Source organism: Lissotriton vulgaris, chromosome 3_1 (genome assembly GCF_964263255.1).
Source record: "Lissotriton vulgaris chromosome 3_1, aLisVul1.2, whole genome shotgun sequence".
Lineage (NCBI taxonomy): Eukaryota > Metazoa > Chordata > Amphibia > Caudata > Salamandridae > Lissotriton > Lissotriton vulgaris.
The window spans coordinates 1,774,521,424-1,774,546,893 of record NC_141689.1 but is presented as its reverse complement, the minus strand read 5'-3'; the positions used below and the strand labels follow the sequence as shown (position 1 = coordinate 1,774,546,893).

Genomic DNA, 25,470 nt, shown 5'->3' with positions numbered 1-25,470 from the left:
GACCAGTCGTGGAAACTATTTTGAACCAATAATAATAAAGTAGAGTAGCTTAGGAAGCCAAGTAGGTGCCAAGATGTGCAAGCCTGGTGGATGGCTGCTTAAAACCATGAGGTGGGCATGTTCAGATAGATGGTGAATTCCCCTAAGGTTGAGTCCAGCAAGCTTGTCATTGTTGATGCTTTTCGAACCTCCTTTTCTCTTTTTTGTCCTAATCTCCTGCTCTCTTCAGGAGCTTCATTTTTAAGAGTGCTCAGATGCCTTTGTATATCCTTCGTGCTGGGTAGTGTTGCTGTGACACACTTTGAATAGCCATTGTATAAACTCATTGGTTCAAGCTCATGAATTCTTGTCCTGTAACGCTTCTGTGTTTTGGACCCATGATGTCTTTTACGTCATCGACTTACTTTACTTTATGATATTTGATTTTTAATGAAAATTGTAGGCGGAATGGATAACTCTACCTATAAGGGATATTATCCATCTCCTCATGTGAGATGTTATTTCCTTCAATTCCCTGCTTTTCACCAGTGTTGATGCAGAGACATCTTGAAATAGGGTCATAATTGTTTCTCATTTGCCCGCATCTGTCCTGATTACAATTAGTTTTGTTGGTAAAACCTTGAAGGATCTACACAAATTCCCCTTTGATGAATTTAGAATTTTGTCTACATTTCAGGAATGATTAGCTCTCTGGAATCACCCATGGGTTTTATGGCTGTTTCCTCCACAAACTGCTAGAAGGTTGAAACCACAAAAATAAGGAAAATGCACTAGCTCTTAGAAAAAATAAAAAAACTGTGGTAACAAAATATATTTTTGGGGGATGCAACTCTGCTTGTTCCTGAAAGTTTACAAGACGATTATCCTAACACAGCAAAGGTTTCATTAATTACATTTTTGGAACAAAAGCCATACTCTTTCTTGTAAAACTCTTTTCCTATTTTTCATCCCAAAAACTAAATATTTAGCTTCTACATTTTTTCTAATTTGTCAGTTTTTTTAAGCGGAATCTACAAACCATGGTTGCCTTTGGAATCCTCAGGTTGTTGGGGGTGAAAAAAGGGCACACATTTGACACGTATACCTTTTGTGGAAAAAAGTTGTGAAGGTTTACGTGTGAAGTACCGCAGACATCCCAAAAAAAAAAAAAGTTTGGCAACAGGAGGGGAATGACTTAACAGCCAATTGTTTAAGGTAGGCTGTGACTGGTCAATCAAGCTATCTGGAGAGTCAAGTAGGCTTTGGTCTGCAGCAGAACTTTGGCCTCCTAGTACACAGTTTGTAGATTTGAAAAAAATACCACCAACATTTGTTTTTGATATTGCTAGATTGTCACTGCACTTCAGGGTTTGGGGAAAAATTATGGTCTTAATATGATGTTCTCTTTATTGGTCCATGTACCCTGTTGTAGCCCCCTGTGCTCACTGCATGGTAACCTGAAAAGGCCTATATTTGACATGTGTGTTGCCATTGACTGCGGTATGAAGAATTGATGTATGCGCATTTCTGGTGTGGTTAGTGAGTCATTTATAAAGGCTTGTGGAGTGTTGAATTCAGGAAATAATTTAACTTGGAGGAAACTAGCTTTACTCAGTATGTACATTTGTAATATTGAAATGACAGCTGTTGAATTAATGCATTTTCTGTGTGTGTGTGTGTGTGTATAAATATATATGTGTGTTTATGTATATGTATGTATATATGTATATGTATATATGTGTGTATATGTGTATGTATATATATGTGTGTATGTGTATATATGTGTGTATATATATATATATATATATATATATATATTTATGTGTGTGTTTGTGTGTATATGTGTGTAAATATATATATATATATATATATATATATATATATATATATATATATATATATATATATATCTTCTATACTAATATAATAAAGAGATAGTCCAAACCTTTGAGGTGGGTAATCTCAGGAACCACAGCACCAATCACAACACCCAATACAGCGTTGGAAAGGGCAGTTGCAGCAGAAGGACATAGGCTATGCAGACGCCCACCATATACATTTAAAAGGTTAAAGAACTGTGCCAGCAAAGTAGTCCCTTGTGGGCTTGTCTGCGTTGTGCTGTGGGCGTGTGCTGGGGGCGTGACAAACGCTGGGGGCGTGTGGTACGTTCCGCCCTTCATGCCATGTCTCATATCGTGTGCTGTGGGCATGTGCTGGGGGCGTGGGCGTGTGCGGGGCGCGGGATTACGGGAAAGAAAAGCGAGCGTTGTGCCCAATATTTCATTGTTTTTTCTTCCCAGGTTCTGTACATTCCAGCTCCGGGTGTCCACCATGCTCCCTTTAAATACCCCTGCACCCCATAATCATAACCCACCCTTACTCCTTAAAATACCCCAACACCCTTAAACACTAACCCATCTTAACCCTATAAATATACCCTGTACCCCAAAACCCAAACCTATCCCTAAACCCTAAAGACACCCCTGTACCCTAAAACCCAAACCTAACCCTGAACCCTATAAATACCCCTGTACCTCAAAACCCACACCTACCCCTGATCCCTAAAAATACCCCTGTACCCCAAAACCCAAACCTAGCCCTGAACCCTAAAAATACTCCTGTACCCCAAAACCTACCCCTGAACCCTAAAAATACCCCTGTACCCCCAAAACCAAAAACTAGCCCTGAACCATAAAAATAACCCTGGACTCCAAAACCCAAACCTACCCCTGAACCCTAAAATACCCCTGTACCCCAAAACCCAAACCTAGCCCTGAACGCTAAAAATACCCCTGTACCACAAGACCCAAACCTAGCCCTGAACACTTAAAATACCCCTGTACCCCAAAACCCAAACCTACCCCTGAACCCTAAAAATACCCCTATACCCCAAAACCCAAACCTATCCCTAAACCCTAAAACAACCCATCTACCCCATAACCCAAAACTATATCTGAACCCTTAAAATACCCAAACACTCCAAAACATATACCTCAGTACCCCAAAACATATACCCCTATACCCATACTTACCTTATCCAAACATTAAAAAAAAATACATGCTTTTACCATTCATGCATTTACAATGAATTTCGTTGTGAATGTATGCGTGGTAAAAGCATATCAAATGTAATGCCATGCGTTGTAATGGCATTGCAGAGTCATGGTACTTTCGTAATGAAAGTATGCGGAGTGATGGTATGCGGAAAGAAAGTTGCGGAATAATGGATGTTTACCCTCCCCCGGTAAGTACATTGGTGGCACGGCGGCCCACATCTCCAGCAACATACTCATATTTTTTCACCACCGATTTGAAAAATGCACAGGTCTCTCTCATTGATGGCCAGCACCGACATACACTTTTAGACACACCTCCCGCCACAAGTTCTAGAATTGCGAACTTTAGAGCTGGGGAGCTACGTTTGAATCTCCGCATCAGCTCAACATCCTGTGATTCCAGGCAAATCGCTTTGTCTCCCCGTGCATACCACAAATAAATGTGTTCTTCTGTAATGTAAATTGTGCTCATGCCATGTTGTCGAGTTTGCGATATATAATATTGCAAGGAAAAATAAACAAGGTAAACATGTATGGCAGAACTATAATAGGTGTGTTATGTATTTTACAGGTTGTTTTTAAGCCGCTGCTCAGTTACACAGGGATTCAATCCCAGGATGTGGTGCCCCGATGTTACAGAATGTATTTTGGAGAACATCTTTCTTTCTCTGGCACACTGGACTGCCTCAGAGCAGATATTGTTGATTCAGACACATCAAAGGAAAGAAGGGGCAAAAGAGCAAGGAGGTACCTTATCCAGTTAATTTCCTTATTTAGTTGTGTATCCAAATACTATTTTGTTTTTGATTTATTTACTTATGTCACGTAAATGCACACACTGCCTCGCTCCCTCCAGATGATCTCCTTCTCTTTACAGATCTCACTGCTCTTGGGTCAAGCAGTAGCTGGTGCTCAATGATTCTCCTGACTGATGTCCCCTCATCCAGCTGGGAGATGTTAGATCCGTCTTCCCCAGTCCTGGTCACAACAGGCAGAAGTCCTGCTGAGATTCAGTTAGACAAATTTAGGAGGTCCAAGCTCATGTTTTTATAATCTGTTTCTAGTCGTAACTGTAATTTAACATCTTAGTCTTTGAAGTTCGTGCTATTGCGGTTGCTCATTTTGAAGTGCCCACCCTTTTGTCTTATCCTTCCTCCAAAACAACCTGTTACAAAAGGAGTGTCTCCAAAGGCGTTAATCTCAAAACATAGACCGTGGGAGTAATTCGATTTTCACACCTTCATATCCGCCTCACTGACGTATGTTGATCAAAATGTTATAATGACTTCCAGCCCTACTCTTTATGATTCTGTCGTCAGCCCCTTCTCCTTCCTAAGATGTGTCCAGGCCCCTTTGACAAGCGACCTCTTTCTGAATCAAAGAGCCCTTTTGAAGTATACCAAAGAGCCTGGCTCTTCCTTCCTGCTGTGTGTCTCACCCAGCTCCTTGGAAAGCAGCAATCCACAAACCTGTCATGGAGGAATCCTCTACCTCCACATGCTTCTCCAACAGGTCATGGGTCTTCACATGAACACATACATTCCTGCTCCTATGCTTCTTCGTACGATACCACTTTACAGGCACACATACACCTGTGAGCGCTCACTCAGACACGCTGTCTTCCATGTATGACACCACTCTCAGTTACTCATACATACACTTCAACATGTGCACATAAGCACCGGCACACTGTGCAGTGCTACATTCATCCTAATGAAGGCCAAGGGTGAGATAAGCACTCAACAGCAGAACATGAGCGGGCAAGTAGAACCTATTGCTGTGACACAGGAAAAAAGTCCTATTCACTCTACTGATCATAATTAGCTGCCACCACTGTGCTCATGCTGCTTAAGTCCCTCTGAAGGCAGTAGCCTCACACCACACAAGGTCATGACCGCTATCCATGACACAGGGCATGGCTCATGCATGATTTGTGCTCCAGATATCCCCACAGCTAGGATATACTTGGGGCTGGGGTACACTCCCATTATTATGCAAGAAACTTTTCCATCCCAACTCTTGGAAAATTCAGGATGATCATAAAATGAATCGTATTTTTTGACAAATCAGTGATACTTCACTTTGAACATGGATATATGAATATTGGGAAAATGCTTAAATGAGGATCGCTAAGTGAATAAAAAACAAGAATTCACCCTAATACGATTCTCAAAAGTTTGATTGTTATGTTATGCAGATTTGCATAGTGCACTGTCACCTGAGAGAGTATCCCGGCTCTTATGATTCCATTTACTGAGCCAATAGTTTGACTTAGCATTAGGTTGACATGGCTGTTGGGTCCAAATTGCTTTGGACTTGAGTCTGAATAGTAGATCTGCTCAGTCGAACAATGGTTAAAGTAATTAATGATGGTGATGAGGTCAAGATGTTTCCTTATGTGGCATTCCCAATACGCTTGAAATACTAATGGATGAATAAAATTGTGCATAAAGGAGCACTATGTAGATGACAGATAAGAAATGGGGCTAGGTTAGGAAGTCCAACTATGTAAAACCCATTTAATTTATTTTCATCTCAACACATCTATCAGATAATAGGTGTATTATTGCCATTTGGCAATAAAAACCTTTAAAACAAGTATGCATGTTAAATACAATGCTTAACCTTTTTTATTGCATTTTTTTTAATTCTGCAGGCAAGGAGCTGTTAATCTCCCTCCTCTCGAGTTCAAGCCTGCCCTGATGTTGGAAACTTTTAGCATCAATGCGGTTGTGATGGAGAAGTCTTTGTGCACTCCCCAGAACTCCACCAGTGCTCTGTCATTCCATGACTTAAACAAGCGCTATTACAACACCTTCCACTGTAACTTCACTGTATGTTGCCAGTCCATCAGCCAGCATGTGGACATGGCACTAGTTCGACTTATTCACCAGTTTAGCACAATGATTGATGACATCAAAGCTACCCAGACAGATATCAAACTTAGCAGGTACACTGCTGGCTCTGCTTCCCCAACTCCTACCTTTAAAACACGCAAGCATCGCGACTTTCGTTCTTCTGACTTCAGCCGCAGCTCTCGGGGGAGTCTCAATGGTGGTGGAAGAGTTAATAATGTAAAGAACAAAAGAATGAATTCTGAAAATAACAAAAAGGAGCCTAGGAATAAAAATAGCCTGGGCCGATCAGAAAGAAGGACTTCAAGGGTGTCCAGGAAAGGTTCCAAGGAGGTAGTAGATCATATGGCCATTCATATGGATGATTCTGATTCAATCACTGTATCCGAGCAGAGTGAACCCTCTGCAGAGTGCTGGCAAAACATGTACAAACTTTTGAATTTCTACTCCCTCATATCTGATCCAACAGGAATTCTTGAGAAATCGACAGAAACATATGGTCCAGCAGGTGAGTGTGAGCAAAACTATTTTTTTTAAATTGTTTTTATTGACATAACATAAAACAAAGGGGGGAGCAGTCATACAGAGAAATGAAAGTATATGCATTGAATGGACCATGTGAGCAAAACAGGCTTTTCTATACAGAATACATTGATGGACACACCAAAAGACATAATCTCCACATGTCTATACATTATTAGTCCGAGTCACTATCATTTCCTGTGGTGTCTGGAGGCTCACAAATATTACCACGAAATTTATTCCAAGACCCCCAAATCTTTTCCCACTTCTTGGGGCATCCCCGGTGCAGGAATGCCGCCTCTATTTGTTTATTTTTCAGATGTTGTTCTTTGAAAAATTCCTTTATAGTAGTATTTTAGGTGGCTAAACGCATTTGCTCCTATTTGTTGGATTAAAAAACATTTGCTTATTGTAAAATGTTACTCTTGGGAACGCCGGTCCCGATTTAATTGAAAATATCTAAAAATAACTAAAAAAGAAAAAGCCCTGGGAGCATTTGTATTTACATTGTATATCTTAGGAGTTTAAAAAAATGTATGTGTCTAACATTATTTCTCTAACATATCTGGCTGCCATTTTCTTATGTTTTTACTTAGTATGGAAATTATCTTCTTTGCAGACTGGTCCATTTTCCTGGGCACTATGAGGGATCATCGCAAGTCTTTTCAGAGTAGTTGATTATAGAGATGGTTTGTAATTTCCCAGGTCCAGCACCATCATTGACTGTGCTGTCGATATACTTGGTGTTCAAAATGCCTGACTTTAATTTGGCTTTTTTCCTTGCTTCCAAGCGCATTACCTTTAGAGGTTTTGTTGGAATATGCACATATTGACATGAATTATTTTCCCTTTTGAAAGGATTGCCTTATCCCCTTGGTGCTTAAGAAATGCTTGACCAACCTAGAATATCTAATGCATATCACACTGCACGCGACATGTAGTGGATATGAGTAAGGTGGAATTGTCCCTAACACAGGGCATTTTACACCATAATTCTAAAAGAGCTGGTAAAGAAAAGCTCTTTGATAATTATGATAGTTGTCTACAGACTCTACAAATTGCCTTTATAATTTCAAATCTATTGGATGCAATCTGGAAGATGTTGAAGAGAACCACTAAGGATTCCTTCCTTTAATGTTCCATGTCACCTTTTTTTAAAAATAATGGTGTGTTGAAGCCTGGAATCATTTGACATGTGTTTTCTCCAAGGAATGGTTGGGAGTCCCTCTTCACATGTGTTAGGGCAGACAGTAGTTACTTGTCAGTATTCTTTCTGTTACAAGGTTTTAGGTTAACAATACACTCCACTTGAATAACAAAGACAGTCCAATTGTACATATGACTTTCCAAGGATAGCAAAGATGAACAGTTAGGGGTTTCTACAGCAGTTGGTCAAGTATTTGAAACATGAATACTATAAAACACTAGTGATTACAAACGACAAGCTCAATTACTATTCAGTTTTGCCTTTTAAATATAATAGTCTTTTTACATACACACTGGAAAGTATTGCAGTTAAAATCATAAACCCAACACCACAAAAAAGCGGAACCTAAAACATGATTACAGTGCGTGCTGTGCTCATGATTTTCTTGACTCCCAACATCCCATGTGACTTTTTCAGCTGGATGGCTTCATCTTCACCTTCACTTTTACATGCTCCTGCAGCTACAGAATCTACAATGTTATGTGGAGTGACAGTCTGAGACACCCCCCTGTTCGTGTTACTCCCTTCTTCATGAATGGCTGTTTTAGCAGCATCTATGCCATTAAGGCCTAGATTTGGACTATGAGCAGTACTGTATCTTAGAACTGCATCCTTTTGCCATAGGTTTGCTTTTGGAATCCCATTTCCTTTCTTGAAAGTAGTAGGAACTTCTACAAGCACTGTTGTGGTGAGAAACTATGGCGGTCATTAAGTATTTTGCAAGCTCGACTGCCTTTTGGGCTTAGATGGCAGAGGATCTGTATTCGCCATCTGTGCTGAAGTCAGATCTCCAAACATCTATGTCCATCTGCTGGTATTTTTTCTCCTACATCCCAGGCTCACTGGGCAGAGTAGTGTTGTCGACACTGGCCTTGGGTGCCATGCTTGGCTGAGGACAACTGGCTTTTTAAGGGATAACCAAGGATTGTTTATAGTTATACCCTTTGATGGTTCCTGTCTTGTTGGAGACAAGTCGTATTCAGTACTGGATCAATTTAGGGACAGCAGCGCTACAGCCAGGTACTTTCCAAAGCCCCTCGCCAACCCCAATCCACCTTTTGCTCCTTTCGTGGCCATGGAAGGGGTTTCCAGCTGCATCTCTACCCTCCTAGCCACTGCAGTGTGTAAGCTTCCCAGCATCTGCATGGCAGAGGATGCAGTGCATGCAGATTTTGTATGTCGGGCAGCCAGAGGTCAGGCCAGTCCACCCCTCAACCCCTGCTAAACCCCGACCCCACCTCCGCAGCTGCAGCCTCCAAAACCTTATAATTTGCTGGCTTACCAATGTGGGCACCCAGGGGGAGTCATGACATGCCATCACCTGCCCCCCTGGCGGTCAATCACATCCAACCGATGGGTTTAGCAGATTGTCCGGAGGGGCTACTCCCACCCGTTCATGACTACCCCTCCATCCATTACACCTGCTTGCCACAGGATGATGGAGGATCATCTTTCCTTACTCCCAACAAGAAATGACACCTCTCTTGGCCAAGGGAGTCATAGAGAGGGTACCGCCGCCAGAAGTATGTTGTGGTTGTTATTCCCGCTTTGCTCTGTTGCCCAAGGACGGACAGAGGCCTTTGTCCTATCCTAGACCTGTGGCCTCTCAATTTCTTTCTCAGGAAGGAAAAGTTCAAAATGCTCATGCTCACTCAAGTCTTGTCTGCCCCGTACCTGGGAGACTGGATGGAAGCAGTTGACTTGCAGGACTCATATTTCCACATTCCGTCCTTTCCCGTCCTGCCTGCCCCAGGCATTACCTGGGTTTCACAGTGGGCCACCAGCATTTTCAGTTTGCTATGCTCTCTTTTGGCCTTACCAGCGCCCTTGATGTTCACCAAGGTGATGATGGTGGTTGCAGCTCATCTCCATAGATCTGGGGTGCCAATTTTCCCCTAACTCCACAACTGGCTGTTGAAGACGGGTTTACCCAAGGCAGCTGTCTCCAGCCATCAGAATAAGGGGTACTTCTTGCATTTGCTGGCGTTCACTATCAATGTGCTGAAGTCACACTTGTCTCCCTCTCAGACACTGCCTTTCATCTGAGCTATTCTGGACACAGTGCAGTTTTGGGCCTATCCTCCTGAATGGTGAGTCCAGGATATTCAGGCTATGATATAGATGTTTCTGCCTCTATCCAGGATTTCGTGAGACTGACTCTGAGGTTGCTGGGCCCATGGCCTCCTGCATCCTGCTTGTGACAAATGCCTGCTGGCATATGCGGGGTTTGCAGTGGGACCTGGAGTTCCAGTGGGTGCAGCATCTGGGAAATATCTCCAAGATGGTCCAGATCTCTCAGTGAACTGCAAAAGATCTGCAGTGGTTGTTAATGAACAGTGATTTGGTCAGTAGCAGACCCCTTCCTCAACCACATCTGACTGTAGTGATAGATGCTTCACTCCTGTGATGGGGGTGGTCATCTGGGAGAGGTGTCGAGCAGAGGCCTCTGGTCTCCTGCGGAATCCGGATTTCACATCACCCTTCTGGAGCTTCGAGCAATCTGAGTGGCATTGAAAGCCTTTCTGCCCTCCAGCAAGGGAAGGCTAGTGCAGGTGTTCACTGACACCACCACCAAAATGTGTTTCTGCAATAAGCAGGGTGAGGTGGGATCATGGACTCTCTCGTCAAGAGGCTTTACGCCGCTGGACATGGCTGGAACAGCTGGACATATCCCTGGTGGATCATCACCTGCTGGGCTCTCTGAATGCCAGAGCCCACAAATTCAGCTGATGATGCCTAGCGGCTCACAAATGGTGTCTCTATCCAAATGTGGTGCAAGGTCCCTTCCAGCAGTTGGAAGAGACATGGTTGGATCGCTTCGCCACTGCCGAGAATGCGCAATGTCAGCAGGTCTGCACACTACTGCTCGGAAAGGCTTACCTGAAAGACTATTAGTTATGGATTCCTCACCTTAGAATTACCTCCAGGCGTCAGACTGGATCCGGAGAACTTTTTCTTCAGCAGTACCTATGCGCGTCAGTAGGTGGCGTCGGTCGACTCCACTTTCGTTGTTGGCATCGTGATCGCCTGAATGTCGTTGCGGTATCTACTTAGACGCCGCCCTTGTGCGCTGACGTCAGTTATTTCTTTTTCCGCGCCAGCCATCGCAGATCCGGAGAGAGTGGTTCCTCGAGTCACTTTTTGACATTCTTTTTGCGACTTTTTGTCGACATCTTATCGAGTCGTCCGACTCCTGGTGAACAGGGATGTTGTCTGGACCGACCGGCTTCAAGCCTTGTGGCTCCTGACACAAGCAGATGTCGGTGACTGATCCCCATCTCATGTGCCTATGGTGCCTGGAGCACGACTTCTACCCAAAGTCGTGTACCGACTGCCGGGCCATGGCCCGAAGTCTTAGTGGGAGCGGTCCCGAAAGCTTCTGGAGGCCTGGCAGTCGGCTCTGCGCCGCTCGAGGTCCCAGATGAGAGGGAGGTCACAGGACTGGTCCTGGAGCCATTATCACCACTCCTCTTCGAAGTCTACATCTTTGGGTTTAGTTGAAGCACAAAAAGAAGGCGAAGCTAATGTCGGGCAGGTGGGTTTTGCTGATAGTCCGAAGGGGCTACTCCCTCCCCTTCGAGACTACCCCTCCATCCATGCCACCTCAATTCCATTGCATGTTGGAGGATCACTTGGTCCTTCTCCACCAGGAACGGCCTGCGTCCTATCTTGGATCTCAGGAACGTCAACTGTTTCCTCCGGAAGGAGAAGTTCAGAACTTTGACATTGGCTCGGATCTGTCTGCCCTCGACCCTGGAGACTGGATGGTAGAGGTGGATTTGCACGATCCTTATTTTCATATCCCCGTCCTGCCGGCTCACAGACGTTACCTATGGTTCATTGTAGGCCACGAGCACTATCAGCTTACAGTGCTCCCCTTTGGCCTTAACAGCGCCCCTCGGGTGTTCACGAAGTTGATGGCGGTGGTCGCAGCTTATCTGCGCAGATCAGGGGTTACAGTCTTCCCCTATCTTTACGACTGGCTGATAAAGGCGGGCTCATCCCAGGCTGTCGTCTTCCACCTCCAGACTACGGCCGACCTCCTGCATTCGCTGGGGTTCACCATCAATGTGCCAAAGTCACACCTGATTCCCTCTCAGAATCTCTATTTCTTCTGAGTGGTTCTGGACACAGCTCAGTTTTGGGCTTCTCCTTCGGAGCAGCTAGTCCCGGATAGTTGGGCTATAATTCCGATCTTTCAGCCTCTATCCCGGGTTTCGGTCAGACTGACCCTGAGGCCACTGGGCCTCATGGCCTCCTGCATCCTGCTGGTGGACTATGCCAGGTGGCATATGCAGTCTCTGCAGTGGGACCTGAAGGTCCAGTGGGCACAGCATCAGGGGAATCTTTCTGATTGTGTCCAGATCTTAGACGGCACTGCGCACCAATTGCAGTGGTGGCTAACGAACCAGGATTGGGTCAACAGCAGGTCCCTCTCCCTTCCCCAGCCAGAGTTCACAGCGGAGTCTTGGTTCCACATCAACCTACTGGAGCTTCGGGCGATCCGTCTTGCACTGAAGGCATTCCTTCCTTCTGTCAAAGGGTGAGTAGTGCAGATGTTTACAGACACCACCACCACCATGTGGTTCTGCGACAAACAGGGTGGGGTTGTGGTCCCTCTGTCAGGAGGCACTTCATCGCTGGAAGTGGCTGGGACATCAGGGCATGTCCCTGGTGGTTCAACACCTGGCAGGTTCTCTATATGCCAAGGCAGACAAACTCAGCCGCCGGTGCATGATGGTTATCACCAACAGCGGTAGCCCTATAACCCAAACCTGGGGCGTATAAGCAATATATATGCAACAATGGTTCTGATATGGAGTCAAATGGAGAACAATAATGATTTTACACAATAATCAAAATACATAAATAATGAGCCAGTACCCTTCACAAATTATATCAAAAAGATAATTATTTTTCTTTAGCAAAAGTGAATTTTGTATAAATTGTCGACAATACAAAGAGTGTTCCAAAGGTTACACAAACGTATGTCACTAACAAGGACAACCTTAGGTGTAAACATAAATAATAATGGCAAAAACAGGAAAAGTCATAAACCGGGTTAAAAAATCACAAAAGACAGAAAACATTCAATGCTTTCACTGTTTTGTTTTTTTTGTCAGAGAAGGCGTCAACGGCGTTTCGACAATAGTCATTTAGCAGGTCATCAGGACAATTACAATTATGGAGCAACTTTCAGTCTTAACTGCTAGAAAAAGAGGAAATGACACTCTTAACCAAGTGTACTAAAAGCTATTTTTGGTTGTAATTAATACATAGCTACTGAAATAATACTTAAAAGGAAAAAAGAACAAAGCCCAAACACCATTATTTAGAAAAAAGCCCTTCACCAGCGCTAGACTAAAATAAGAAAAGGAACTAAAGATTTACTTAATGAAAATATCACAAACGTGCTTTAAGAAATAAGAGGAACAAGTGCACCACGTAAGAGTGAAACCCACTGCAAGCATAACAGGTCAATGCAACAGATTAGTCGCCGAGTATGTTAGTGGATCTGGCGCTTAGGGACAAACCCCTACTTGTCAGGGTGGATTAATTGGGGAGTTAATTTGGCCAACCTACCGGCCAGGATGCTGGAAAAAGAATTTGTAAACTCCATTTAAGAGAGAGATTGGCTGATATGAATATGTCTACTTAGGATCTTTTTGCAGGTTTCAAAATCCACACTACAGTAGCTTCCCTCTATGGCTGCAGGATCTGAGCATTCTCCAAACAAATGGAGTTAAACAATGTCCCTCATAATAGTACTACTACCTCAATAAGTATCTTATAAAGCTCAGAGGATATGGCATCTGGGCCCGTTGCCTTCCTGTTCTTGTCCCAATTCAAGTGGTCCTAGATTTGAGCTTCGGTGAACTGTACTTAGGGTCTTTCTTGCCATCTCCATGAGCCCCGGCAAATCCTTATCCCACAGCCATCCCGAGATTGAGACCCAGAAAGATCTCCTTTGTCTATAGTGCTGAGAAAAGGGAGACCAAACATTCCGGCATCTCCCCTGCCTGTTTTAGAGATGTCCCCCTGCGAATTAATAATTAACTTGTTTATATTATTTCTAGACTTCTCTGATCTCGCCTTTTTCTAGACCAGGAGTGCTCCTGATCTCTCCCCATACTCTAAAAGATTCATACTCTTGGCTTGCCACTTTTCCTAATACTTCTTACTCAGTTTGAGTTTAAAGTTTAACTGAGCATCCCTAACCTCTTCCATTCTTGTTCCCTCGGGACGTTTTGTCTCTTCAGGATGGTTTCCAGTGCCCCAATTTCTTGTTCCAAGGCTATACACTTTGCTTTCTCTGGTCTATTTTTAGAGCATGCCTGACTTGCAGAACCCCACTTATAAAGGCCTTAAATGTATCCCAGACTTTAGCTGGGTAGGCGGACCCTCTATTATCAGTAAAAAAAAAAAAGTCACCACTGTTTTTTTTTTCAGAGCTAAAATAACTTCTACATCAAGAAGGAGGGCACAATTAACGGTCCACCTATGATTCTACCTGCAGGCAGGACACCGAAAAACCATTGTCGCGGCTGAGTGATCGGAAATATTCCCAGATATGTGGTTAATCTCTTTCATCTTGTCTGATATATTACTATCTACAAAGTGGTAATCAAGCCTAGAAAAATGGCTGTATTTCTTGCTGTGAAACGTATACCCCCTTGTTTGGCTCATTTGATGACGCCACATTTCCACCAACCCCAGGTCCTGTAGCATGCTTCTTAATGCCTGCTTAGTCTTCGATGTAGAGATACAATCTCACCTAGTGGATCTGTCAAGAGTGATATCCAGCAGAGTGTTGAACTCGACCCCGAAGACCACCAGTAATGGGTACTCTGTCAGGTTCCATTCAAGGGTCGAGAGATGGGAGGGGGCATCCGCATTTGGGCCATAAAAACCCACACAAATACATACATAGTTGAGACATCTCATTCCCCCCAAGACCAATCTGCCTGTACTGTCTGTGTTAGAAGACAGAATCTCTGCCCCTGCTCCTTTCCTCAAGAGGATAGCAACTCCTTTACAAAACTCTCCCTGATCAGATACTACATAACTCGCGATCCACCTATATCTAGAGTAAAGGGCTCTACTCTCTATCACCCTCAAGTGAGTCTCCTGCAAGATCATTATGTGAGCCTTGCTCTCTTAGATACCAGAGTACCAATCTTTGCATCCCCTTTGACCCACGGCCATTAACATTCCAAGTTTAAAAAAAAACATATCTCTTTGCCTATACCCATTTGTTTCTTAGGAATCTCAACCTTTCTTCCAGTAGTGTAGTCTATGTTGATATATACACTAAGAATTAAAACAGCAGCAGTCTGGTGATCTTGAGGACTTAATGTGTTGTTTTTTCCCCACTGCTCCCCACCCAGTGCCCCTTACCAAACCCCTTCTTTGAGGAACCTTTCCTCTACTGATGAGCATTTTAAATGCCTATGAACTCCTCCCATAGTCCAAGAATTGGTGTGCTTCTTAATGGTATCGATCAGGTGTCCACATCTTCTTGAGTGCTATAATTATGCATCTGGTTAGTCCTCATACTGGGCAAAATCACCTGGAATTTTAATTGCGCCTTAGCCCCCAATTAATGTAGTTCTTCACATTCTCCTGCCGAGTTCCTACTGCTGCTAGTCAGTGGACTTAAAAATATCAGACCTGATGGTAAAAGAATAACCTTTAGCAGTGAAAGTCTCACTTTTCAAGGCAAATACCCAGATGGCTTCTTTCACTACATAGGAAAGACAATTTACCAAGATCTTACGGAATTTCTTGCGATTCAGGTTCCTTTTTAAATGGATGCACTTCCTGATTCTTAGGTTCAAGATTTGAATGGCCTGTCTGTCAGTCAGTCAAAAATACTTTATTCGGTTCATAACAAAAACCACAAAAGTATACAGAGGTCCAAGGAAGGGCAGAGGTACTAAATTGCAATATGGTTAACAAACAACAACAACACAACAACCAAAAAAAAGAATATATGATAAAGATAAAAAACAGTAAGGATTAAATACCAAATTCATATGTAAATTTTAAAAACATACGCAATTCATCCAGGTTAAAATAAAAATTCATTATTTAACAAGCTCTAAAAATAGACCATGGAAGACTATTATCTCAGACTAACTCGTTTTTTCCTCAGTCTCATGGCTATATTTAAAAATGTGGCGACATTAATGATTTCCCACGTGTTGGACAGCAGTTGAAGATATAGTAGGGCAGGTTTCACTTGTCTGAACCCTTTATCCTTTAGTAGGGGTACAATAATTTTTTTCCGAATATCAGTAAAGTAACCACAAAAGAACATGAAGTGGGCAGTGTCCATTATTGAAAATCCATCACAAGTGCACAATTTTAAGTCTGATACCTTAGTCCAACATGGGCGCCCAGAGAGAAGTAGATTAAATTTGTTTAACCTAAACTTGGTTAGTAAATATCTGTGATTAGCATTATTAACAACCTTCAGATATAATTCTAGATCATTGTCTGTTGTTACGACTAACTGATGGGCTCTCACGGTTGGCTTAGTCAACTCATGGCCCTCTCTATCCATCCATCTATGTAGCTTAAAAGCAGTCTTTTTTTTTTTTAAATTTTTTGAAAACCTTTATTCGTATAAATGGTGACATACAAATACGGGCCTACAACCCGGAGGCCGGCCACGGAACAAACTGGAAGACACCAATAGGAATAAAAGGTACGGAATGGTCAAGCAATACTACCCACTGATGCAAGTCTACAATGGTAACGGAGCGTAACCCCCGGTTAAGGATCACTGAAGGTTAATTTTATATATATATAAAGTAGAGGATCGGTTGTATAAGAAGCGTCCTGGTACACATGGCGGGGAACTGAATCAACATCATTATAATAGGGAATACGTAAGTCAGTTATCAGAGTAGTCCAAAGCGGTAAAGCCATCGATACCCTTGCTATTCTTTTTCAGTCAGTGTCCACCCGCAACCTCATGTGCCCAATGACAAGCAAAACATCACTCTCATGATAATCAGAATGCAGAAGGCTATGGCCTACCCCTCCCAGCAGCGTGCCTGTCGCCCTAATCGTGAACCCGAAATATAGAGTGAGATAATGCAGGGAAAGAAGAAGAAAACAGAGAAAAAGGAAAAGAAGAAAGTCAAGGGGAGAGGATACCACGTAACAAGGCGCACCGCCCCCACCCCCCGCCCATACAAACATTCTAGTGTAGCCCAAAACGAAACGGGAATGATTTCAAGTAATCCTACATATAAAGGGTCAGACAAGACATCCCAATTTGTGGCAGTCCATAAATCCATGCATCGAGCAGCAGTCCTCCGGGTGAAAAAACCACGGGTTCACCCCAGTCCTTTCTTAGCTATCGCCGCGATGTATGGAAAGGTAGAAAGCATAAAACAAAGCAATGAGAAGAAGTCATGGAGCCACCGCTGGATGGTCAATGGAAGCAACCCACCGGATCTCCACCGCCGAAGTCAATGCATAAGTTGTTCCCGGCAGTCATGCAAATCAGTTGTACTGATAGTCAGCAGTTCCTCCCGCATGCGATCCAAGCCATCGCCGCCCCCGCCAAAGCAAGGGAAACAAAAAGTAGCCACCTCAGAACCATCCGCATCCTTGGGGGACGGCTCGGAAGCAATGGCGATCTCCACGTCGACATGCACACAAAAATCCCGGATCAGGGTCGCCTGCCAAATCCTCAGTGCATGCAGGACGTCGCCAATCGTGGGCTCACACTCCCCGGTGCAGGTCCCATCACGGCACAGAGATACAGTATCAGCATCACAGGGCGTCCCACAGCTTACAGCACCAGCCGCCATTTTGTGGTTACTACGCAGTCTTTTCGTGGCCGACTCATGGGGGGGGCCCACGAGCGGGGCCCCCGCGGGATCTCCCTCAATCGTCCACGTAGCAGCCACGGCGCAAAGATGAGGGCCACCAAAGAAGAGGGACCCTCCGGCGCCAACACTCCGCCGGAGCCACTCTCCACCACCGAGCGATGGAAGCCAGGATGGCCGAGCGAGGCAACAAGGGGGGGAGCCACCAGCACGGCTTCCCCCACACACAACTTGCCGCACCTCACCTCTGGACCACCGGAAGGTAGACCAAGGCGCTTTCAGTTGCCTCCGGCTTTTTCGCACAACGGCCTCCTCCGGCCTACATCCGCCCTCAACCTGAGGCCGCCGCCGACTCTTCTCCGCCGGCTACTCGCTAAAGGCAAGGCCCCGGTCTCCACACCACCGAGGCCGCACTTCCCAGGAGGACGCCGCTGCGGGCCCACTGATCTCCGGAGCCACCAGGATGGAAGGTAAGAGTCAGCAGACCTTCGTCTGCAAAATATTGTCTTTTCTGGGCAGGATGGGCGACAGGATAGATTAGTTTGGGCAGGGAGGCCGGCGGAGCCGAGCTACTGTGCGACCATCTCGATGTCGAGCTAGGCTCCTCCCCCCTTAAAAGCAGTCTTAACCCATTTTATGTATGAACCGAATAAAGTATTTTTGACTGACTGACTGACTGAATGGCCTGTCTTTGAGAACTGCTTCCTATAGTATTGCGATAAATAAGGACATCATGCCGCCCCCTTCCTCCATCTGCAGAAAAGAAGAAATCTGAGCAAAATAAGTTATTAGGAAGTGTGTGCAGATAAGTCTGCAAGTGATAAAGAAGACTAAGAGGCCCATCTTGAACAGGGTGACCCTGCTCATCATAGAGGTCTGATGGTTTTGACAGCACTTTGGGTAACCCATAGGGAGCCAAGCTGCATGGCAACTTTACACGACCAGCTTACTGAAGCTTATCAACAGCAACTTGCATAAATATTTGGAACCCAACCTTTCCATTCTGAGTTAATTGAATGAAGCAGCACTTGAGGTATGTTGAGTCTCCAAGTCCCTTTTATTCTTTTTTTTTTTTTTAAACAAAGTTTATGGTCAGATTGCACAAGTAATGCAGGGCCCTGTACTCCAGGGACGACTGCAGGAATAAACATGACAGTATCAGAGGCAATTGACTTTTCACTGCACACACATACATGAGCAAGTAAAAAAAATAAAAAAAATCCCTCCCAACCAGCCCCCCCCCGCACCCAGTCCTCCCACCCCAGAACCCATCCTCCCAACTCCACACACCCTTCCCAACCAACCCGCCCCCCCACCTCCGAGTCGCACAACCAATTCCAGGCCCAACCCAGTCACAATAAGCAATATACTGCACAAAAGGGATAATATATGCAAGCCCACCTATCCCCCCAGCTCCATGCCTCACCACTCCAACGCACTCTACCCTTCACTCCCCCTGGGGAAGATAATCCTGCTCCATAGGCCAGCCACACACCCCTATAATCCGCCCACCATTTCCAAATGTTATAATGCTTCCGCGGGCACCCCCTGGCCACAAATATCCGATGCTCCAGCCCCATGTAAAAGTCTAGTCCCCTCTTCCAAACAGCCACCGACGGGGCTTGTGGGTCCTTCCACCCTTTAGCTATGTCCCTCTTGGCCTTCGTGAGGCCCAGCAAAATCAGGTGTCTTTCATATAGGTTACCCCCCACCCCATATATTACATGTTGTAAGGCAAACTGTGATGTACGAGGTAGTTCCCACCCCAATACCTCAAACAGACAGGCCAGGACCCCACTCCAGAATCGACCAAGAGCTCCGCAGCTCCAGACCGTGTGTAGGAACGTCCCCTCCTCTATGTGGCAACTGAGACAGTCTGGTGAGGCAATTAGTCCCGTCCGCCAAAGACGAACCCTTGTAAAGTAGACCCTATGCAAGTATATAAATTGGATAAGGCGAAGACTCATAGCTATGCTGGCACCCCTGGTAGCAGCCAGCGCCTCCCTCCAGTCTTCCTCCTCCAGCCCACCCACGTCGTCCTCCCAATGCTCCCTGAGCCTCTGTAGTGTGGGGGAACTGTGCGTGACCAGTGTCTGGTAAATGCGGGATATTTTCTTCGTCTCCAGATCCCCCCTGAACCCTTTCGCCTCCAGTGGGCTGAATTCGGGGAGGGTCTCCAACCCCTCTAGGTTGGGGGGACAAGGCGTGGCGAAATTGGAGGTACCTGAAAAACTGGGTTCTGGGCATCTCAAAGTCTTCCCTGAGATCCTGGAATGACTTAAGCGTCATACCCTGCATCACATCTCCTAATGTCGAGATGCCGATACTGTCCCACCCCCTAAAGCCCTGCACCGATGCTAGGGCAGGAAACCGCCCATTGTGCCACAGGGGGGTCTCCGCTGTCAGGTATTCCACCACCCCATCCGGCGCAAAGCCTGCCGCCAGATGTGGAACACCACCCGAGTGGCCGCCGGCAGCGCACTCCGCAGTGATGCCGAATAGAGGATGGTGTGCAGTGTATGAGAGCCCATCAAATAGCGTTCCGTGGCATATGCCGGGTCGTTCCTATCCCCATACCACCACTCATTCAATACTAGTAGATGGGAGGCTTGATAGTAGGAGAGGATATCCGAGGTTGCTAGACCCCCCACAATAGGTGGAGAGGAAACACATGCGCAATGCCACGCGTACTGCACCACCCCCCCATAGGACCTGTCCCAAAGTAGAATTCACTTGACGAAACCAGCCCGGAGATATCGCATACGAGTGATGTTGCAGCTGATAAAGCAGGCTGGGAAGCGCCACCATTTTAAAAATTGCCGACCTGCCATATATAGTAAGCGGCATGCGCGACCAGGTTTTGAGGCCGGCACCAGATTCCGCTCCCAGGACACGGCTGGGACATCTGACAGGAAGACCCCCAAATATTTGAGGCCTCCTATCGCTACTTGGAGCGGAGCGGCCCAGTCACCCACCGCGTGAGTCCGCTCTGCCAGTACCCACAATGTGGACTTGTGGGAGTTCATATATAGCCCAGACGACTCCCCAAAGACCTGCATGATCCGCAGACGGCGCGGCCCTGACCTATTAAGGTCCGTAAGAAAGAAGAGGACGTCGTCCGCATACAGCGCGATTCTGTCTGAAAGGCCCTGCGCCCATTCAAACCCACTCAGCTGCGCATCTATGCGCACCCACGCCGCCAGGGGCTCCATAGCCAAGGCAAACAAGTAAGGCAACAAGGGGCATCCCTGCCGGGTACCACGCCGAATCTGAAATTTAGACAAGATCGCTCCTGCAACTCGAACCGAAGCCGTCAAGTCGGTGTACAGAAAGCGCAGATAGGACAAAAAGCGGGGTTCGAGATTAAGCCGCGGCAGTAGCGAGAACAGATACACCCAGCTTAGTGAATCGGATGCTCTGTCCATGTCAGCAAGGAGAAACGCAGCCTGCTGCCCAGTGCCCCTAACGGCCTCCATCGCCACATGTGCCCTCCTGATATTGTGTCTGGTCGCCCTTTGGGGCATGGAACCGGCTTGATCCGGGTGGATACGTCCCGAAATATAGGGGAGGAGCCGATTGGCCAACGCCTTGGCCATAACCTTGGCCTCCACGTTGAGGAGCGAGATCGAGATCGGAGGATAGGAGGCGTGCTGCTCAGGTGGGCGACCCGGCTTGTGAAAGACTACCACCTCAGCATGCCTGCAATCCGGGGGGAGCCGGCCCAGGGCCCTGGCCTCCTCCAACACTGCCCGGTAGTGCGGGGCTAATTGCGTGTAGTATTTCCTGAAGAACTCACTGGGGAAACCATTCGGACTGGGGGCCTTCCCCGAGTTTAACTCCCCCAGGGCAGTGCCCAGTTCACATCCGTCAGGGGAAGTTCCAACTTGTCTCGTACCTCATCGGACAACGCTCTAGGGGGTAAGTCAGCTATGAATTTGTCAACCATATAGTCCGGCTGGCACTCCCGTGGGGCATATAAATCCGCATAGTACGCTGCAAAGCTCTCCGCCAACTCCCCGGGGTCCATCAAAGGGTCCCCTGCTCCATCCAAAATCCCCAGCAACTTCTGCGCATGAAAGGCCCCCTTACAGAGCCGATGTAGCATTTTGATGGACTTCTCTCCCCACTGGCAGATTCTACTGCGCGTAGCTAACCACACCTATCTTGCCTCATCCAGGAGGAGATCCGCATAGGACTGTTGCGCCAGTAGTAGCTGGCTCACCTCACAAGCCCCCCTGGTCGAACGTCCCCGACGCTCCAACTCTCCCACCTCCACCTCCGCACGCACCAGAGCCGCCCGCCGCCTCTTTCGCGCCGCCGCGCACCAAGGAATATCTACTCCCCGCAACGTAGGCTTCAATGCTTCCCATAGCGTACCGGCACTAGAGACGAACCAACATTCCCGGCAAAGTAATCAGAAATGGCCTCACGCATGTGATGTCTATAGTCCTCCTGCTGAAGATGCCACACCGATAAACGCCAGCCGAATGGCTGCTTCCCCCAACCCAGTCCAAGCTCCACGTACACCCTCGAGTGATCTGAGAGGCCCCGCAGGAGAATCGTTGCTGATGCCACTCGTCCAGCCGCTGTTCGAGGTACAAAAATGTAATCTAGCCTAGAGAAGGATTTGTGGGCGGCTGAAACGAATGTGTAGATGCCTCCACGAGTCTACCCAGTCCAGACCCACCACCACATCCCGCAGTTTCGTGGAGTGGCCTACGCTTGCTCCCCCCCCCCCCCCCCCCCCCCCCTCCTGGCCGAAAACCTATCCTTAGTAGTATCTACGACATCATTCCAGTTGCCTCCAACCGCTGTGAGCACGTCCGGGATGTCTGCCCAGATCGGGTATAGCTTCTCAATCGGTGCCCACTGCAGTGGCGGCGGGGCATACACACAATCCAAAACCAGGAGGACCTCCCCCACCATACCCCTAGCAAACAGGTACCTTCCTTGTGTGTACGCCCACACTTTAGTTTGAGTGAAGGGTATTCTACGATGTATAAGGATAGCCACACCCCTGGACCCCCTCACAAAACCTGCATGAAAAACCTGCTGGGAATCGCTGCAAACACAGGGCTTTAGTACCTAGTAAATGTATTTCCTGCAGGAGGAGGATATCCGCCCCAATTCGTTTCGCTTGTCGTAGCACCGCTCCCCTCTTAATCTTGTCTAAAACCGCGCGTACATTCCAACTAAGTATACGAAGAGTACTGTGGGATGCCAGGGTGTTATCAGTGAAATGCGTCATCTGGGAGTTGCTTCAGTTGTCTCACGGATACTAGGACATAAGGGCGTGCATAGACTGAATATGTAGGACCCCCCGTGGCTGTGCGACCCAACCCCAACCAGAACAAACCCCTCCCCAGGCAACAAACCCCCCCACCCCCTCCCCCAATACCTCAAAACAGTTTGAGGACCTGTCGCAGCAAGGTGGGCACCGACCCCAAACGTGGGCCCCAAGGTCCCCCATGCCAATGAATCCCCACCCAACAACCCATATCATCTTAGCCCGCCCCCACTCAGTGCCAAACCAAGGACAAGGGGGGAACGGCCCATATCACCTTTCCCCTCCCGCATCAAGGAATCAAAACACATCACCATAGGCCCCCTAGAAGTAGTCAGCAAACCTTAATAGAAAACACACTGCACAGGTCACAGGCCCACTGCTCAGTGTCCAGAGGCCGAGGGTCCCCGGGCCACGGCCCCACCGGAGGCGGAACGCTGTCGAGATCGGGAGCGCCAGTTCCCCTCCCTGCCGGACCCCCCTGGAAGACTTCGATGGGGCCTCACTCACAGAAGAGTTCGAGTCCAGCCCCGGCGGCGTATGCGGTCGCACCCTCACCGTCTCATCTGTCCACTTAAAGACCTCCTCCGGGGTATCGAAAAAGTGTGTGCGGGCTTTGAACACCACCCTCAGCCCGGCAGGAAACAGAAGGCCGTATGGTAGTTTGAGGTCCCGAAGAAAGGCCTTGGCTGCCTGGAACGACTGACGTTGCTGCTTCACCAGGCGCGTGTAGTCTGGGATGCGGCTGTTTTCATACAGTAGAGGTTCTTTAGCCCTGGCCTGTTTCAGGATGATGTCGCCATCATGATAGTTCAGTAGTTTTGCGATGACTGGCCGTGGCCGGGCCCCCACAGGAGGTTTCTGGATCAGGGCCCGGTGGGCCCGCTCCACCACAAAGCAGCGGGACAGGGTGTCGGGGGGAACCAGCCCTCCAGCCATTGTGTCAGGAGCTTCTCCATATCACCCTTCTCACAGCCCTCCGGAAAGCCAACATAGCGCAGATTATTGCGTCGCGCTCGTCCCTCCGCATCATGGGCCCGCAGCACCAGACCCTTCTGGACGCTTTCCATTTTGGCTACTTGACGCTTCAAGGCTGCGACGTCATCTTCCACCCCCGATATCCTAGTCTCTGCCTCTGTGATGCGAGATACAGCGTTCCGCAAGTCCTGCCGCAGGAGCGTTACATCCGCTCCCACTGCGCCAATTTCAGCCTGTAACATATCCCGGGACTGCGGGATTGCCGCCATCAGTGCTGCATTATCTGGCCCGGGTTCCTGCTGTCCCCCAGTCGCTCCGGCTCCTCCACTAGGCCCGGCAAATTTATCGATGGGCCCGTGGGTCATGGCATCACCACCACCTCTGCCCCTCGTCATGGCCACCAGCCTCTGGGTATCCACCAGGCCGGGCCAAGCTCCAAGCTCCTCTTCCACCAACGCTCACGACACAAAGTGGGCCCCTGAAGTCCGCTCTGGGTTCGCCGTCCCTCCACCACCGCCTGATGCCGATCGCTTGCCTGGCCCTCCACAGGATTGCCTTCCACGCCAGGGGGGGGACCTCTGGATATCGCACTGTCCCCCTTCACTCTCCTCACCATTGTGGTGCAAGCTCGTCGCTGCGGATCCAAAGCAGGTCCTGTTCCTCTAAAGGGACGCCCCCGCAATCTCCTACGGGCCCTCTGTTGCTGCTGCAGGGTCCGCAGATGCCCCAGAGGTCCAGCCAGTCCACTATGCCGCCACGGAAGTCCACAGCAGCCAGCGCCACTAGTCCCCGTCACCAGGAGGTGCCTGGCAGGGGGTGGGCCACTTCTCCTCTGGGCCCTGGACCCCGACGTGGGCCGCCTCGGGCCTACCACCCGGGCCGCTGGATTAGGCCACTCGCCCCTGCCCTCACACCACTCCGCTCTCCCAGCGGAGGCACAGGGGCTCCAATTAGATTTGACCACTCACCACCAATGTCCCAGGCGGATGGTCCAACCACAGCAGCCGTCCGCTAGCACAGGGCATGTCTCCACCACGGCCTCCGGTCCCCCGGCACCCCGCAGGCCTCACACACGGAGCCGCAGGCCCGCGAGGCGGTTGCTCACGCAGTGGGGCCCCCACGCAGACATATCAGGAGCGGGGGGGGGTCCGCCGCATGAACCCAGATGCGCCTCAGGGCACGCACCACTCCCGATCGCCGGGCCGCCACCCGAGACTCACCGCTCCGCTCCCGCCACCCTAGGCCTCCTTCGTGCGCCGGACCCGCTGCCACCTCAATGCCCGGGCTCTCCACATACCGCCCGGTCCGGCGCTAGCTATCTCCGGGAGCCGATGTGCCCGCCGTTCGCTGGTCCCGCTGGTCCCCGGGCCTCCCGGCAGCGCCACTGCCTCCCTGTCCGGGGCAGCCTCTCAACTCGAGGCCCCGGCTTCACACGCTGCGTCCAGGCCGCACAGCACCGGGATCCCCGATATCCAGTCCCAGGCCCTCCTGACACCCAAAGCATTGCAGGGACAACGCTGCCAGGTGCACAAAGTATACGAAAGCCCGGGGCCAACCAAAATGTTGCGGGAGACAGGATAAACGAAGGATTATTGTTGGGCCGGACGGAGCTCGTCTAGAGCACGTCCGCCATGCTGGCTCTCTAAGCCATGCCCCCCCTTTTTATTCTGATGGATACTTCTAACTGCACATACCTCGCCTCAAGACACGCACCACTCCGGATCGCCGGGCCCCCACCCCGGGC

The 25,470-nt window shown here is 48.1% G+C and overlaps 1 protein-coding gene across 15 annotated transcripts in view; it reads left to right on the top strand.

Annotated features, from left to right (window-relative positions):
• The window catches only part of BLTP1 (bridge-like lipid transfer protein family member 1), a 1,831,302-nt gene that overhangs the window by 839,599 nt on the left and 966,233 nt on the right, over positions 1–25,470 (top strand). For all 15 annotated transcript variants that reach the window (XM_086962202.1, XM_086962209.1, XM_086962198.1 and 12 more), the window contains 2 exons: positions 3,607–3,782; positions 5,692–6,398. In XM_086962202.1, coding sequence (XP_086818328.1) covers positions 3,607–3,782; positions 5,692–6,398 — 883 coding nt within the window. The remainder of the gene's footprint in view (positions 1–3,606; positions 3,783–5,691; positions 6,399–25,470) is intronic.